The 18,105-nt window shown below is 33.4% G+C and overlaps 1 protein-coding gene across 6 annotated transcripts in view; it reads left to right on the top strand.

The window, feature by feature from the left end:
• Positions 1 to 18,105, top strand: part of TDRD3 (tudor domain containing 3) — a 173,907-nt gene that overhangs the window by 37,003 nt on the left and 118,799 nt on the right. For all 6 annotated transcript variants that reach the window (XM_087436000.1, XM_087436003.1, XM_087435998.1 and 3 more), the window contains exon 2: positions 15,311 to 15,395. In XM_087436000.1, the coding sequence (XP_087292126.1) occupies positions 15,311 to 15,395 (85 nt within the window). The remainder of the gene's footprint in view (positions 1 to 15,310; positions 15,396 to 18,105) is intronic.

The raw sequence follows: 18,105 nt of genomic DNA, 5'->3' as shown, positions 1-18,105 counted from the left end.
TGCTTCAATTATAAGTGAGATCTTCCTTGATTAAGGCAGGTAATGTAAGAAATTCCGTATTTTTCAAATAAGGAAACTGCTAGTTGGGAAAGATATAAAATTACTTATTGCAGTCTTTATGATGCAATATACCAGTTTAACATTGCAGTTATAAAATATATTACTGATGCTACAATTTGGACATAGAATATACTTTTTTTTTTTTCTTGAGGAAGATTAGCCCTGAGCTAGCATCCGCTGCCAATCCTCCTGTTTTTGCTGAGGAAGATTGGCCCTCGGCTCACATCTGTGCCCCTCTTCCTCTGCTTTACATGTGGGATGTCTGTCACAGCATAGCTTGATAAGCAGTATGTGGGTCAGCGCCTGGGATCCGAACCTGCAAACCCCAGGCCGCCGAAGCAGAGCGCGCGAACCTAGCCACTTCGCCACTGGGCCAGCCCCTGGACATAGAATATACTTTTATTTTATTTGTTTACCTTTTTGTGAGGAAGATTATTTATTTTTTTGTGAGGAAGATTGGCCCTGAGCTAACATCTGCCAATGCTCCTCCTTTTTGCTGAGGAAGACTGGTCCTGGGCTAACATCTGTGCCCATCTTCCTCTACTCTATATGGGACGCTGCCACAGCGTGGCTTGACAAGCAGTGTGTCGGTGTGCGTCCAGGATCCGAACTGGTGAACCCCGGGCCGCCACAGCGGAGCGCACACACTTAACTGCTTGTGCCACCGGGCCGGCCCCCATAGAAAATACTTTTGACTACTGAAATTTGCAAGTCTATTTCACACCTCTGAGCTTTTTTCAGTCGTGCAAGGTTTATCATTCTCAGAAATAACTGATAGTTTTGTTGCCACTGAGAAGAAAGTCTAAGGATTACTTGTTTGTGTCCTAGTTACAGAGTTGTATTCTTTCTAATCTCAGCCCATTTCTAATCTCAGTTACGCTTCCTACCCTGATCTTTCCATGCAGATTTAACTGTCCCGTTCATCTTATTCATACAGGATACATTAGAACACTTTTGTTTCTTTTCATCATGGCTTCTTGTTTTCATGTCTACCAGTTCACTGGACCATAGACTTCTTGAAGATGGATCTGAACTTTTAACTTTGTATTACTTGTGGTGATAAATAAGTCCCAAATAAAAATTTTGCTGAGGGAAGGAGAAAAGAATTCTTGAATTAGCTTTAAGGAGACTTAAAAAAAAAAAAAAAATTCCTAGTTAATGTATTTTTGGCCCTGTAAAAGGCCAAATTATTGTAACCTATTTGTTGTAACATAATTGACATCTATGAGTGCCATTATATACACTAGAAATATATTTGTATCTATGTCTGTTGGCAACGAAGTATCAGATTTTTTTGACAGATAAAATAACAAGATCTGAGTCTTTATTTAAATATTACATACATCATGAGTGCACTGCCAAAATGTGGGTTTCATGTTTTTCTAAATTATAGAAGTTAAGAAAAAGATTCAAATACAGTTTTGTCAACATACAGCTTTTGTATAGGCTTGCATTTAAAATAATGCATCCTTATACAACCTGACCTCTGGCCAGCCTGGCTTTTTTTCATTTTAGGATTGTTACTACCATAAATGTTTATTAGAAATGCACGTATTTAGTATGTGTGAGAATTATTTGATTAAATATCGTCTTTGTTCATATGCACATCTTTAAAGATTTTATTTATTTATTTTTCCCCCCAAATCCCCAGTAGATAGTTGTATGTCATAGCTGCACATTCTTCTAGTTGCTGTATGTGGGACGCGGCCTCAGCGTGGCCGGAGAAGCGGTGTGTCAGTGCGCGCCCGGGATACGAACCCGGGCCGCCAGCAGCAGAGCGCACGGACTTAACCACTAAGCCACAGGGCCGGCCCCATATGCACATCTTTAAAGTGGGAAAAATGTTATTGAAAATGGTGATGACTTTGCGCTTATAATGTTGAAATTTTATTAATCTGTAACAGTTCCTAATTTTTATATGCCAGATATTATAAAACAGTGCTTTATTGCCCTTTTAAAATTGAGTTATATCAGGACTTCTTTTATGATTAGATTAATGAAGATGTAACTATTACATGAGGCATGTGCTGTTTCTGGACAATCCACACACATAAGAATGAATAAATTGATATATAAATATAAAATCATGAGTTTATCCTGAAAGTTCTATTTCTAGTTTAACACCAGAGGTTTATTTCTAGCCTTCTCCCATCTATATTTGTTTCTCCCTTCTCAAACAGTGATAACCTTCGCTCCCAACGTCATCAGTGTATTTGCTCATTTACTCAAAGTAATTTCACAGTTGCCTACTTACATACCACTGGGGAAAAAGAAACCTACTAAATAGAGTACAGGATTTGTTTTTTTTTTTTTTTTTGTCTTTTCATAGAAGGTTTTTAATTACCATGTTTAATGTTACTTGGGTTAGTTTTTTATTTCAGTGAGGTTATTAATTTAAAATATAAAATATAATTAATTTCTGATTGTATTTAATTTTAGGCTCCTCACATCTTGTTGATTAAATTTTATATTTTGAATATATATATTTTATCACCATTTTTAATAACAGAAAAGCTATGAGGCAGTACTGGTATAATGTAAAGAAGTCTGGACCAGGGACTCAGTCAAGGCTTTTTGTTTTGTCCAGTGTTGCCACTTACAGTGTATCATTAGTAAATTAGCAAACTTCTCTGAAATTCGAATTCCTTTCTTCTCTTTTATGTTTATTAAGGTATTGTTTACATACAATTAAATTAATCAATTTTAAGAGTTCAGTTTGATGAATTTGATAATTGTATCCAATTGTGGAAATGGGTTTTTCACCTTCTAGTCCCTTTGCATTTCATCCCCTCCCTCACCCCTGGCCCCCGGCAACCTCTGATCTGCTTTCTGTCATTATAGTTTTGCTTTTTCTAAAATTTTATCTAAATGGAATCACATTGTATATAGTCTTTTGTGTGTTGCCTTCTTTCACTTAGGATCATGTTTTTGAGATTCATCCATGCCGTTGTGTGTATTGCTATTTCATTCCTTTTTGTTATGGTATAATTATATCACAATTAAAAACAAATCCATTCAGTTGATGGACTTTTGGGTTGCTTACATTTTTTTTGCTATTATAAAGAATGATGCTTTGAACATTCCTGCACACATTTTTGTATAGACATATACTATCATTTCTCTTTTGGGTTATTTTTGTAGTGGTTTTCCTAGGGATTACAGTACATAATATCTTTAACTTTTCACAGTTCTTTTATTGTTAATAATGTACTACCTCATGTGAAATACAGAAATGTTGCAACATCTGTCTTATAATTCACTCACTCTTTCCACTGTGTTCATTCTGCTGCTAATTCCACTTCATTTCAGAAATAGTTTTTCATTCTAGAATTACCACTGATGTTTTGTTTGTATCTCTCTGATGAGACTTCTCATTTCTCTGCTCAGATTTAATGTATTGAAAACTTTTTTTCTTAATTGAGAATAGTTATATCTACTTTAAAATTGTTGTCTGTTAATTTCAACATCTGGTTCATCTTGGGATCAGATTTGATTGATTTTCTTTTTTCTGGAGAATGTATTCCATTTTTGGTTTTTTGTATGTTGGGCAATTTTGGATTGTATTCTGGGTATTATGGGTTGTTAAGGTGTGGAGATTTTGGTTCTGTTGCTTTTCGAGGCTGATTCTTGTTTCCTAGGTTATAGATGGTACTTTTTTTGGCTGGGCATGAACTGCAGACTCCTATGTTGTGCAATAGCTGTATTCTCTGTTCAAATCTTTTGTCTTGAGCTGGGCTGCTTTGAGTCTGTTCTGCACATGGGTCATTCAGAGATCAGTCAGAGATGTGGGTAGACAGAGTTGGGGAATCCCCTCTCTGGGTCTTTCCCTTGCAGGATTCCCCCCCACTCTTCAGTGCTCCTGGTTTCCCCACTTCCCTTTTCTGTTCCCCAGACCAGAAAGATTGTGAGTATGTCCTTGTGCACACCTGCTGCTATGTCCACCATTTTGTCTGCACTTTGTCCTAGGCTAAAAGCCCCAGAGACCAGAAGTTACTTGCAGCTCCTTTTATTCCTTAACCAAGTGAGCGTGATTCTCCACCAGTGCTTTCTGCTTATTCTCCACTAGCTTTTGTTGCTTTTTGTATTTTTTAGTTCTTTTCTCTGTCTGTGTGGGGTCATCATATGTCAAGGAGGGTCCTACTCCATCATACCCAGGACTGGTACTTTAGAGATCATGTATTGATTCCTCTCTTTTTAAATGGGGATGATAACACACACATCTAATAGGTATGAGAATCACAGGAGTCAAATATGTAAACTTTAACACACTTGATTCTAAGAGAGGGTAGGGAAGGATCATATCATTTATCTGAATTTTTACTCAATCATTGAAAATGCGTTGTTATTTGTAAAGCTCTTCAGGGATATTTGATGTACAAGTAAGATTTCTTAAAATAAGAAAGTATTTTAAAAGAATCATTTTGTTAAAATATTTAAATATTTCTAAAAACACAGAATAATTCATAATTTTAGAGTTTAAAGTTCTTTTTCCCCAGTCTAATACATGTAATATGACCCCGCAGAACCACTTTTAGGAATATATCTTATAAAAATATTACTATTCATGCTCTAATATGTGTCTACAAATATACTCAAGGAAGTATTGTTAATATAAAATCAGAAACAATCCGGATAGTTAAAATAAATTATAGTATAGCCCCTGTATGGAAGGGAATACTGTGCATCTATTGAAAAGGATGAGGGGGCTGGCCCGGTAGCATAGGGGTTAAGTTCGCACGATCCACTTTGGCAGCCCAGGGTTCGCTGGTTCGGAACCTGGGTGCGGGCCTACTTACCGCTCATCAAGCTGTGCTGAGGCGGCATCCCACATAGAAGAGCTACAACTGTACAACTATGATATACAACTATGTACGGGGGTTTGGGGAGAAAAAAAGAAAAAGAAGAAAATTGGCGACAGATGTTAGCACAGGGCCAATCTTCCTCAAAAAAAAAAAAAAGATTAGAATTGCCTGGTGCTTCTTAAAAAAAAAAAGAAAAGTGTGAGATTGGGAAATCTATACGTTTGACAGGGAAATTGGCCATGATATATTCTTAAATGAAAAGATCTATTGCAGAAGCTTTTGTATGAAATGAGCCTATTTTTATAAATAAACAAATATTTCCTCTGAATTCCACTCCAGTTTATGTGTATGTATATTACAAGGATATACCTAAGATTGTTAATAATGTTTATTTTTTTGGAAGAAGAATTGGGGAAGGGCCATTTTCACTTTTTATTATAACTCTGTGCAGTTTGTATTTTATTATTTATAGACTTAAACAAATTAGTCAAGTTCATGAAAGAATTCATTCAGGAAGAGTTAGTGAATCAAGCCATTTAAATTGAATAGAAAATGTTCTTCTTCATAGATTCTAATCTAAAGGATGACCTTTCAAAATATAGTTTTTGTGTTTAATTGAATCAATACTTCTCAGATAATGACTTAAGTTCATACTAGGTGTGTTAGTTTTCTGTGGCTGCTGTAACAAATTACCACAAACTAGGTGGCTTAAAACAATAGAAATGTACTCTAACAGTTCTAGAGGCCAGAAGTCTGAAATCAAGGTGTGTCATACTCTCTCCAGAGGGTCTAGGGGTGAATCAGTAACTTGCCTCTTCCAGCTTTGGTGGTTGTTGGCATTTCTTGGCTTGGGACCTTATCATTCCATCTGCCTCCATCTTCTGCCTCCATCTTCACATGGCCTTCTCTTCTGTGTGTCTCTCTCCTCTGTGTGTCTGTCTCAGAACTCTCTCTGCCTCTCTCTTTTAAGAGACACTTGTCATTGGATTTAGGGCCCACCTGGATAATAATCTAAGGTCTTAACTTAATTACATCTGTTAAGATAGTTTTTCCAAATCAAGTAACATTCACAGGTTCCAGAGATTAGGACGCAGACATATCTTTTTCGGCAACACTATTTAGCCCACTACTGAAGAGATATGGGATATATTTAAATTATGTGTTCTAAGGTACAAAATTAAAACTTTTAATTTATTTACAGCATTTCGATTTCAAAAATTTAAGCAACACCAAGCATGTTGTGTTTAAGATGCATTTTAAAGAAATGAAAATTAAAATTATTCATATTTATTGGCTAAGATATAGATATGTGAGATTCTTTCACTCTTTTGTTTAACATGTACTTATTTAATTTAGTAGCATGTTTAGGTGACTGCCCTTTTTGATTTTAGTCCTCTTTCATTTTCATTTTATTTTAATTTATGGAGAATTATGCTATTAGATGTTAAAATATATGATTGCATATACTAGAAACAAATAGGTATTTGCCATAATTGCCTATGATAAGTGAAATAGTAGATTTTCATTTTTAAAGTTTTGAATGAATGACATTAGTTTAAATAAATTATAAGTAAATTGTAAAATGTCTAATTTTAAAATTAGATATTACAATTGTAATTCTCTGTGATATAGCATTTTAAACTTGTTACTTACTAGCTGTTTCTTGATGTCATTATTTTAAATTTTGAAATAAATGGTAGATTGGGTAAAAACGATGGCAATGTATTTTGCCTTGGAAATTCTGTTCGGGGCAGAAATGATTGCAGTCTCATGGAATAACTTATTATTAAAAACTATGTATATTCATCCATATATGTAAAATTGGAAGATTTCAACAAATTAAATAATACACTTTTTTGCATCTTGCTAACACTTTCCTTCATTTCTCAGTGAACTCTGTGTGAGTAGCACGTTAAAAATATGTAGTTCAGCCTTTCTAATAAGGAAGCATACGACATTTTTGATTATTGGTTGTAACCTTTGAGGAAATTCCCTGTATTGTTAGGCCAATTTCATTCTTTTCCTTTCTTCTAAGAACTCAGAAGGCATTTTTGAGTATCATTAGGTTTTGAAAATATTTTCCAGAATAAACACTAAGGGTAGTGTTTCAGAAGGAAGAAAACTAATATTTATTTAGCATCTACTTTATACCAAGCATATACTAGGTATTTCATGCTGTCTCATTTATTCTTAGAACAACTCCATAGTATTTTCAGTATTGCCTCCATTTTTTTTGTAGGGGAGGAAACTGAGGCACAGAAAGATTAAGTAAGTATCCCATATGTATTAGAGGGTGAGGCTGAGATTTGCATCTAGTTCTGTCTCACAAAAAAGTACAGATCAGATAACAGTTTCTCCAAGCTATCTGTAAAATGCCATCTAATTTTTGTTATGAAATCTTACATTTTTAAATAGCATTTCTTATGGAAACTGAGTATACAGTCTCCTGGGGGTAGGCCTGGGAGGCCCTTGGGTTGGACTCTGCAGGCACCGATGCTGTATTGCGGTAGTCAGTATACGAGGCATCAGGCTTGAAGTGAGCCTTTCCACCTGATGTATGGTTTTATAGCTCTTACCTTTGTGCTGAGGAAACGATGACAGAAATATCTAATACTCCTACATTTAAAAATATAAGTTATTAAAGAATAACCTCAGCTCTACATCTGAATTAAAGTATGAAAATGTTGAATTAGAGTAAGGACATAAATTATAACCTCCAATGAAAGTAAAAATATCCAGGCCTTCATTTTATATTTTTAAATTTACGTGGAGGCTTGGGTTGCAAAAATGAGTAATAACATAGTTAGGTTCCCATTGCCACTATTCTTTGTAATATATCAATTATGGAATTTCAAAGGAATTACAAGTTTTTACTTGCTCAGTTGTGATAATTTTTTTGTACTAAATAAGCATCCCAGGGTCACTGTCTTCCTAGGTTGGTTAACGTATGGGGAAAATATTTTAATATCTGAAAATGGGTCATAAAAAATAGAAGTTTGTGATTTATTGTCACCTGTCTTCTGATAGTTATTATCTTAAAGTTGTCATGCTTATTTATTTTGGTGTCAGAGAAAAGCAACTGAAAGAATGTTGAAAATACTTCTTGTAACTATTTCACAGCAAAAAACGTTAGTCTAATAATTTATGTATACTTTTTATAAGTCTCTATTTCCAAAGGATGAACGTAGGAGAGAATAGGAAAGAAAATTGTCATTTGATATGCTTCATTTTTTTTTTCTTATGAGGTGCTATCTCTTGAATGCATACTAAATGAGTTTTTTTAAAACACTGAATGATCTTTATAGCAAACACAAATTCTGAAATTGTAATAGTCTATTTTATATTCTTGATATCTCTACTCCCCAACAAAAAAACAATAAATGTCAGAAACCTTTATTTTAAAGTTAATTTAGTACATTTTTGGAGTCTTAGCTTCTAATAGTATGATAATATTTTTACTTGTGAAGCAAGGTTGTCATCTAGTGGTGTTTTCAAGTACTACATCCTTCATAATTATCTATCTAATAAATATTCAGCATTTTAAGGAAGTGCTTAACAAAAACAAGTCTAGGTTTCAATTTTTCAGAATTTAAACACTTTTAAATGTTTTAAATTAGATATAACTATACAAAAGTTTTTCCCTAGTATTTTTCTAATTTCTACCTTTCAATCTTTAATGATGGGCCAAAAATATTTTGTTTGGCCAATGAAATGTTGAAGTTTGAGTAGTATGAGTGTTAATCATGGTGTATATCAAGGCATTTCATATTGCTTCAGGATCTACTCTAGAAGTTTTTTATTTAGATAGAGAGATAACTTCTATAGTACTGAGTAAATTTTTCTTTATTTTTTGCATATTCATCCTTTCAGTTTTTGTGCAGGTTAATTTTATAAACATTTGCATTTAAACTGTTTAAGTTTCAGGGGGGCCAGCCCCATAGCTTAGTGGTTAAGTGTGCGCGCTCTGCTGCTGGCGGCCCGGGTTTGGATCCCAGGCACACACTGACGCACCGCTTGTCTGACCATGCTGAGGCGGCGTCCCACATACAGCAACTAGAGGGGTGTGCAGCTATGACATACAACTATCTACTGGAGCTTTGGGGAGGAAAAGGGAAAAAAAGGAGGAGGATTGGCAATAGATGTTAGCTCAGGGCCGGCCTTCCTCAGCAAAAAGAGGAGGATTGGCATGGATGTTAGCTCAGGGCCGATCTTCCTCAAAAAAAAAAAATGTTAAAGTTTCATGGTGATTTTTTTGCTTTTGGTGTTTATACTTTTGTAATATAACAGTCTGAAAAATTAGTGTAGAAGAAATTAGAATGGATTTCCTGGTGTGTCTGTGTGTGTGTAAGTATGTATGTGTGGAAACAATTTAATATCATAGTTTAGCTAAATGGTGGAAATAATATAATTTGTGCATGCAAAGAAATCATAAAAACTAAAAACTGAAAATATAAAGCATTTTTAAAAGTAGTTTATTTTTTAATAAATCTTGTATTGAAAATAGTTTATTATATTGATTAAGATCAACACTAAGTTCTTGCACTGAGAGATATTTTAAATAATATGAAACTTTATTCATCTGATTCATTCACAGACAAAATTAAATTTTAGGCTGGAGTTGATTCAGGTCCTTATTGTAATTCTTAGCATAAATATTGTGGTATTCATTTTGGCCTTGTAGGTGGCCACTTTATCTGAAGAGGGAAAGAAAATGATAGTGATAGAAGTAGTACTTTGGTTGCTAAGGGAAATGAAATAAAAGACCTCTTTTTTCATTTTTCACCATTTGTGTGTCCTAGTACTCCCTCTTCTGAATTACCTTTAGTAGAATTCTGATCCTTCTATTTGCTGTGCTTAATAGAGATTTAGGCATGGAATCCCATGGATTCATTCATCTTACTGCCAGTATACCAATTTATATGTTTGTTGGTGATATTTTCCCCCCCTAATGTATTTATAAACTGTATTGAATATATTGATTTCATGTGTACCAGGTCATCTGAAGCAAATTTTGTGTTCAAATTCTTATCAGCCTTGTTACCTTACTAATCTTATTACTCTGTATGGTTAAATACTGTATTTTCCCAAATAATATTCATAAATAGGAATTTATAAGCCATTTTCTTCTGCCCAAGAGGAGGGAATTAGCAAGTTATTATTTCAGTGTCTCTGGCTGGGTATAGTAAGAGCCTATAAGAATAACAGCAAACCCCAGATATTTTGGCAGGCACATCACAATCCTTTTACACTGGGGGGTTGAAAACAGGATAGGCAGAGTGAATAGAGAGATCTTTATTTGGGTGATTTTTAAAAATTATTTTTTAATGCCTTGGGAATTTGCAGTAGGTTGGCAACTTCCATGTTTGATAAAGTCAAAGATACCTTTTAATATAAGTGATTTTTAAATTATCTGTTATGTTTTATTCTCAGGTGTCTCTGTATTTGCAGTTGGGTAATTGACAGTTATCTTTATCTTCTTTGTGGCTAAGCAGAAATTCATTTATTAAATTCCCATTTTGGTATCTGGATAACACATGTGGGCCAGTAATCTCCATGTGGTAGTAAACAGTCACATATAGATCATAGACCCCAAAACCACATAAGGACATTTGATTTGGGTTTTATTCAGAGACAATTAAGATTACCATGTGAGTCATCATCCAGATTTCTCCTTTATTGTTTGATTGAGTCCCTACCCATTTGGGAAGAATCTTTTCATTCTTGGTTTTCTCAGTGGCATTTTAAAGAATTTCCATGTGTCATCAGCCTAATATATATGTGTAATAATAGATTCTGTCTTTGATTATTTTGGGAATTCAGGTCTCAGTTCAGACTTGAATGGACATTCTTTGCTTGGATGGGTGGAAGTGGGTAGAGGGGAAGAAAACTTGATGTTTGCTTTTTAGTGTTTCTGGCCAGTTAGAACATTCCTCCTCCCTAAAAAGTATATGTAGTCTGGAAATCGGAGGTAAAGGTGAGTTCTGTATATGTCTAGTTTGTAAAATATTTAGGCCAAACTACGTGATTTGACACTTTTCAGTCTGATGTAGACAACTCTGGTAAGAACATTTATTACAGTGCATAATTATGTTCATTGCTCTCCAAGAATCATACAAAGTGGCCTAAAAGACAAAATTCTTTTTCTCTTTTGCCTGAAAAGGATGTCAGCCATGAATATTATGTTATTTGATAGACACATGGTACAACCTTGCACGTCAAAGACAACTTGGAAGCGTATAGGAGCAAACAAGCAGATAAATAAACTAATATGATTAGTAAGTACAAATTGTGTGTGCCATGTGCAAGCTGAAACATGTTTTCTTTGACTTGCACATTGCTTTACAAAAAAACTAAAAGCTAAAAATGAGAAGATCTGACAATGACTGTTTTACCTATCCTCAGACAGACAGACAGTCAACCGGAGCTGAGTTATGGCCGCCCCCTTTAGATGGGGCATGTACTCTTCAGTTTGTCTCGTTTCTCCTCATTATCCATTCATCATAGCCAGTGATTAAGTTAGACTCAAGGATTTTACCTGCTTTCTGAGGAATAAAGTGAAGGAAAATTGGCTCTCTTTTCCCTTACTGATAGTGAGAGATGGTAATGATGAACCACTATCTGGATCGAATAAATGAGATTAAAATGATAGTATTTGTTTTATCTCAGTTTGCTGTCAATAGAGATTCTTGAACTGTAGTTTGGGCATGTCTGTTTTATATGCCCAAGTGTCATCTGAACATGGGATGAAGATGGTTCTGGTAGTGGCGCTTAGGCTGTGTGACCCTTCTTATTGAATATGTATTCATTAGTTGCAATAGGAAATCCCCTTTCCCCCAAATTGGTGGATAAAAATTAACTTGAAAGCTTTTACTTCTGAAGTAAAAAGAATTGCTCAGGATGACACATTAAATGACTAAGACTGTATTTTAACGTCTTCTATTTATGAAAAAGGAAGCACTTGCTAAAATCTTTTTTAAAAAATTTGAGCACTTATTACACTATGATTTAAAATGGCATTATTTGAAGGTAAAATTAGTAGGAAATGTTAGTCTATTCTGTGAGTATCATGCAGAAGTTTAGCCTTTTAGTGCCCTGCTTGTCAATAAAATGTATTCAGATGTATTTTTAGTTTAGAATAGTAATGAGTGTTTTTATAATGTTACTGTTCCCAAATCTCCACTGGAGAGAAAAAAAAAAAATGTATGCTTTCACAGGCTGTTTTAGTAAACAAGAGCTCTCTGAGGTTCGTTTCTTCTTTAGGGTTCATGCCCTTGGGTTTTACGTGCTCAAAGATGGCACATGGGAACTGATTATAATTCTCTTCCTTGGAAGTCCATCGTGTAGATGTGCACAGGGATCAGATCTGGGACGCATGCTCCAAATTTCAGTTCCTTTCTTTCCCAATGACCACATTAAGGCTGGTGAATTTTACGTTGTATTGTTTTTTCAGTTACTGTGTTACTGTGATGCACCTTGAAGCCAATTTGGGCATTTGACTTACTTTTATCACTTGTTTTATTCATTGATAATATTGGAGTTTTAATGAAATATTGGAATTTTAAAAGAAAAAGATTAATTTGTAAATCCCATGTTATGGTTAATTTAGATTCAGTTCTTCTGTGAAAACAGTCCAGTATTTACAAAAGGATCACCAAGATGTTACTGAGGAGAGCTGTGAAGGGGTCTCCTGTTCCTTGATAATTAGAGTAAAGCTGTGAGGATCAAGTCCTTTGATTTTTCCAAATATGAAGGGTAAGTAAGGGAGACTTGTAAAACTTGGAAATCGAGACGGAGCCACATTTTCGAATTTGTCATATTCAAGAGCCCTTCTACAGGCATTATTTAAAAGAAATCACATGATATTTGACTTATACATGGATAAAGTCAAATTTCCACTCCCTTGTGGTTTCTGTCTTTAGAATTTTTGTTAGGTAGACTTTCCCTCTTTATATTTTGTAGGGAGAGGTGTTTTTTATTATTATAACAATTTTTGAATCTCTGATTATTAGTATTAGTTGAAACTAGACCTGTTCTTTTTTGATATATTTTAGAGCTCAGTGATTAAATTTGCCTACTTGTGCTTTTTTTGTGTGTGTTGATGAAGTGTGTCTACTTGAGTAGGAAACTGATTTGTATAGCTGTTAGCTTTTGTTTGTGAAAAGATGATCATATTCCTAATATTAGCATTAGTTGTTGATAAATAAAAATGGTGTGTTGTGATGAAAAGACTGCTGACCTGGGAGTTAGGAGGTAGTCTTGTTTTAACTTTGCATTGCATTTGTATTTTAGGGCAAGTTTAGTTAACATCTTTGGGCCCTCTTTTCTTCATCTGTAAAATTGAAGACGTGAACTTTATTTTTAACTGGAACTATTCCAGTTCATCTGACATCCTATAATCTTTTAATTCTAAAGAGTTGCCGTTCTAGAAAACGAAGTGTTTTATTAGTCATTGCATACTATTTCCCCACTGTATAGGAATTTTGAAAGTTGTGTTTTTGTAATTACTCAATCAGCATTTAATATGTCACCCATATCCCTTCAAGCACTGTTATTTTCTAAAATTGGTTTCAACCTTTACTTATCTCTCATTTCTTCCCCATTTTCTAGCCAGAATGTGCCAGGTTATTACCTCTAGAATGTGCTTCACACTTTTTTACTTCTATGTTTTTGCTCATACTACCCCTTTCTATGCACTCTTTCTGTCCCCTAGCCACTTTGAGCCCCTATAACATTTCCTTTGTAATTATTTTGGCCTTGTATGGTAGCTGTTTATGTATTGTGTTATGCTGTATGAGATTGTAAACTCCTTGAAGGCAGGTGTTTAATTTTCATCATTCTACTAATCTTATTACTAATTCACATAATACTTTTCACATAAATAGGGGATTAATCAATATTTGTAGACCTGAATTTGTAAGATGATTAATGATAGATACAGTCAATTGCTATGAACAGTGAAAAATTAACAGGATAGTAAGGAAATCAACTTAGCCATTTTGAATTAAAGCAGTGTTTTAACCATCTATGCTGACTGCAAGCATTTGTATTCCATAGTTACTTCTGTACTATTATTCCTGCTTCTCATCCGTTTGTTCTTACTGACTCATCTACATATTTAACACTTCTGTTTTTTGTCTGTAACCCACTAAATTACTTGCCTTCATTCATGATTGTAGTTTAGCACTACCATGGTCTTAAACTTTTAATAATATCTAATTTTGTTAACACATTCTTGCTTTGATTTATGTATGTGTGTGTGTGTCTGCTTTCCTGACTTTTATCTCCTTGACCTTGTTCATAGGCTTATCAACTTTAATCACCTATTTTCTTTTGCACTCTACAATTTACATTTCTTTTCACTTGCTCTTTTACCTTTGAGAAATCATTCATTCCATATTTCTTAAAGGCACATCCTCTTTGGTTGCTGTGTCCAGGTAGAGTTTATATTGACAAATGTCTTAGAATTAATTCTATCTGATGTTGGGGGTTGATGGTGGAATTACTGTCTATCAGGAATGAGCTTCAGTTAGCTCTGTCAGGCTAGTACTCCTGTATCTTTTTAGTGGGAGAATGCCTGCAGTGGCAAAGCTAGCACCAGCCCTGTGGTTAAATGTGTCGATACCGGTAACAATGTCAGATGTTAATGGGCATTTTTACAGGTAGACTTTTTGAGGGATGATACCCAAATTGTAGAATTTATCAAAGAATTTCAAAATGGCCATGTTGGGTATGGATGAATGGGTAGAGATGATTTTTCTCCTCCTTGGATTTAATAATCTTTTTACTCTTGAATTAATTATTGTCTGCGACAGGTGAATAGTTGGTTTTGACTGGATAAAAGAACAAAGGTCAATAAGACAATGAGTAAAAAAACTGAAAAGAAACAGGAAAAGTAAAAGATAGAAGGTAAAAAGTTGCCTATCTTTGTGCCACTTGGAGTCAATAGCATTTATTGAAGGATTCTTTGGAACATTATTTTAAAGAAAGGCGACTTGAGAAGGTAATGTGAGGAAGAAGCACAGATGAAATTTTTGTTGGACTAAGTTTAAAACTGTATTGTTTTTAGTTCTATTTTTATGGCACATCTCAATCTCCAACAACTTACTGTATTACCAAATATTTAAGTCAGATATTATATTTATATAATAGTAAAGTAGCTCATACATTCCTTAAGAAGTATATTGATGTTTAAATAGCTTTTCTCAGAAACCATATGAAGATTTTTATTAATGCAATATCCCTTTAAGGGTACAAAAGAGGAAAAATATGCATTGTCCATTCTGTTCTATCAGAGATAGTATGTAAACAGGGAGTATCCAGGATTCTTTCTCTTAGTGTTTATGGTAGAAGCATTTTATAGTAGAGAACAAAATTGCATGTTGACTTAAGAAAATAATTTTGGTTATTTAATTTTAGAAAATATTAAGCCATTTATTTTGTTTTAACAGGTATCTGTCAGATGAAGGCATTGAAGCTTGCACAAGTTCTCCTGACAAAGTCAATATAAATGACATCATCCTGATTGCTCTCAATGTAGGTTTTGTTTATTAATTTATAAACATTTTAATCTGGAAGCTATATTCATTAAAAACAGCTCATAAAATGAACTGGATTTGATGATAAGTAATATGGAGAACATCTTTCAATTTTATTGTTCATTTAAAGTTGCAGTAATGTTTGTTGAATTTGATAATCTCATATCAGCCAATTATTACTCATATCAGCCAATTATTAGAAATATATGTTTCTTTTAACATCTGTTATATAGAATCCAATGAAAAAGGAAAAAATGCAATTAAAACTCCTTTTGTTTCACCCAGTGATCAGTTACAGAATCTCATAACATTTATAGTAGCTGTATAATAGCAGTAAAAACCGATCCTATTCATTAAAACAAATTGCCATTTAATTAACGTAGAAACTCTAGCTACGTTATAGCTTTTTGACAGTTGTATTTATTATTTCAAAATAACTTTTCCTGTTGATAAAAGTAATATATATTGTAGAATACTTCAGAAAACACAGAAAAGTAAAATAAGAAAATTAAAGCTACTTATAATTACTGTCAATGTTTTGGTGTATATTTCTTTCCCTCCATCCATCTGTATAGCTATATCTTTTCCATAATTGGGATTGACTTTTGGATTTTTTTGAAAAGTTATAAAAATTGTTTGAAATAGATGAAGTAACAAATATTCTTTTTTCAATCTTGCAGTTGCCCCAGTGGGAGTTTTTTTCAGGTTGCCTTTACAATAACAATCTGTTAACAATCAAATTTATATATTATGATACATAATTAATGAAATTCATAAGAGAATTACTGTCTGACAGACTCATCATATCACTACAAAATAGGTATAACATAAAGCAGAAATGGGGGCAACTGAAAAGAACATTTAAAATATAAATAAATATATAACTGTGTATAACTTTTTCTTTTCATATCACTTAAATTTATATTTATATAATTAAACTTGGGTTTAAACTTAAAGATAAAATTTATGTTTTGTAATCTGTCACTTTTTTCAGCTTCTTTGAATTTTATTCAATAAGACAAGCAAGAATTTTTGTTTCTGAGCTTAAGTATTTAGGTTTTTAATAAATAAAAGACTATAAAATTTTTGAAGTAGCATTAGTTAGAAATTATGCATAATATCTCCAACTACAAATGGAAATATTCTGTACACATTTTAACTTTCTTTGACTTGCACCCAAATTAGTGAATTCTACTTTCAAAAAATGTTGTAAAGAACTCTTACTTTGTTTCTTTGTTTATAAAAAGAAAAAATCCTGAAGATGATAGGAAAGAGATTTTGTAACAAGCTTCTGCTCTTCTTTATTTTTCTTATTTATATACTTAGATAAATAGCAATGAATGATCTGTAATTGGGTGTGAAACTTTAAAATAAATCAAGGTGAAGTGTTTGTCTTATACACATAAGAGTTACATGATAAGTTATCTTAATGAATTAACTTATCTTTATAATTTTCCTTGAAATATAGAGTTGAATACTCCAGTCGAAGCTATCATGCCACATAATAAGAGAAAAAAAAACTTTTATCCTGAGTGAAGTCTACATCAGACAAATAATTTACTTTTCAAGTTTATCACCTTTAAATAAAATCAAGCATTTATAGTATTTCTGTTGAAATTTTTTTCAACTTTTGAATGATTGTGGGATATCAATCACTAGTTGAGAAAAACTTGTATTACTGATTGTTATTGTCTATTGCTTATTACATATTGGGAGTATAATCCATGCACAAGCTTTCTTACATTCTCTTTCTTCCTCCCGTGGGGGACACACCGAGCTTGTTCCTTTATCAAGCAGTGAACAGTGCAGTAATAGATATATAGTGTTTCTGCCCAGAGAAATCCGTTAGAGACTAGCACCCAAAGCTTTTATTAGACTGCTCATGAAGGTGCTCTCTGCCTAACATGAAATAAAATTCTAGACTGTTCCCAAAAAAAGCAGTTCACCGTAAATCACGTTGTTTATGCAAGTAGTCTAGGTAGTGAACCACGTTTTCAGTTAGGAAATGGTTCAAGTGCAAAGTTCCCTGATGCCAGCCTAGGGCCAACCTTGTAAAAGCAGACTTTTCTAAAGGTAGCAGCCTCAGAGCTGCTATGTAACTCTTTTCTGTGCAGATTTTTATATTGAAAAGGAGTGTTCTTAATTTTTTACTCTGTAGACTGGGGAGTAAGAGTATTAAGCAATGACATTGAAATCCAGCATGTAGTTTTGGGTTCAAATACTTGAATTATTCAGAAAAAAATTAACTGATAGACTAGCCTTAAATTACTGAATACTCTGTATCAGTAAAAATTTAAAAACAGATTATTTTTTAGTTTCTTTTAAGATTCTGTATAATATAAAATGATTTTCCAAATAGATATTCTGTTGAACTTATGAATAAATAGGAATCTTGTGTGTGTGTGCGCACATGTGCATGTGTATTTATAGGCTAAATATTTCTCCTGCATAATTTTTTGTTTTTAAGTTTGTTTATACAAAAAAAAAATGTATTTTTGGACCCAGTTGTCCTAGTGATTCTGATATAATGGTGTCTGATTCATAAAATTGCCTTTTCAATACTTATAAATTGACTTTGAATTTGGAATGTTTAAAGATTTGGTAGGTCATTTTCATCTTGCTAAAAGGACAATGAAATAACATTCCTTGTATGTGTGTACAGCACTTTAAAAGTTATGTAAACTTTGAATATATTTTCTCATTTTAGT

This window comes from Ceratotherium simum, chromosome 10, assembly GCF_057802395.1.
Source record: "Ceratotherium simum simum isolate JZ-2026a chromosome 10, ASM5780239v1, whole genome shotgun sequence".
Classification (NCBI taxonomy): domain Eukaryota; kingdom Metazoa; phylum Chordata; class Mammalia; order Perissodactyla; family Rhinocerotidae; genus Ceratotherium; species Ceratotherium simum.
This window is presented reverse-complemented; position numbering and strand designations above follow the sequence as displayed.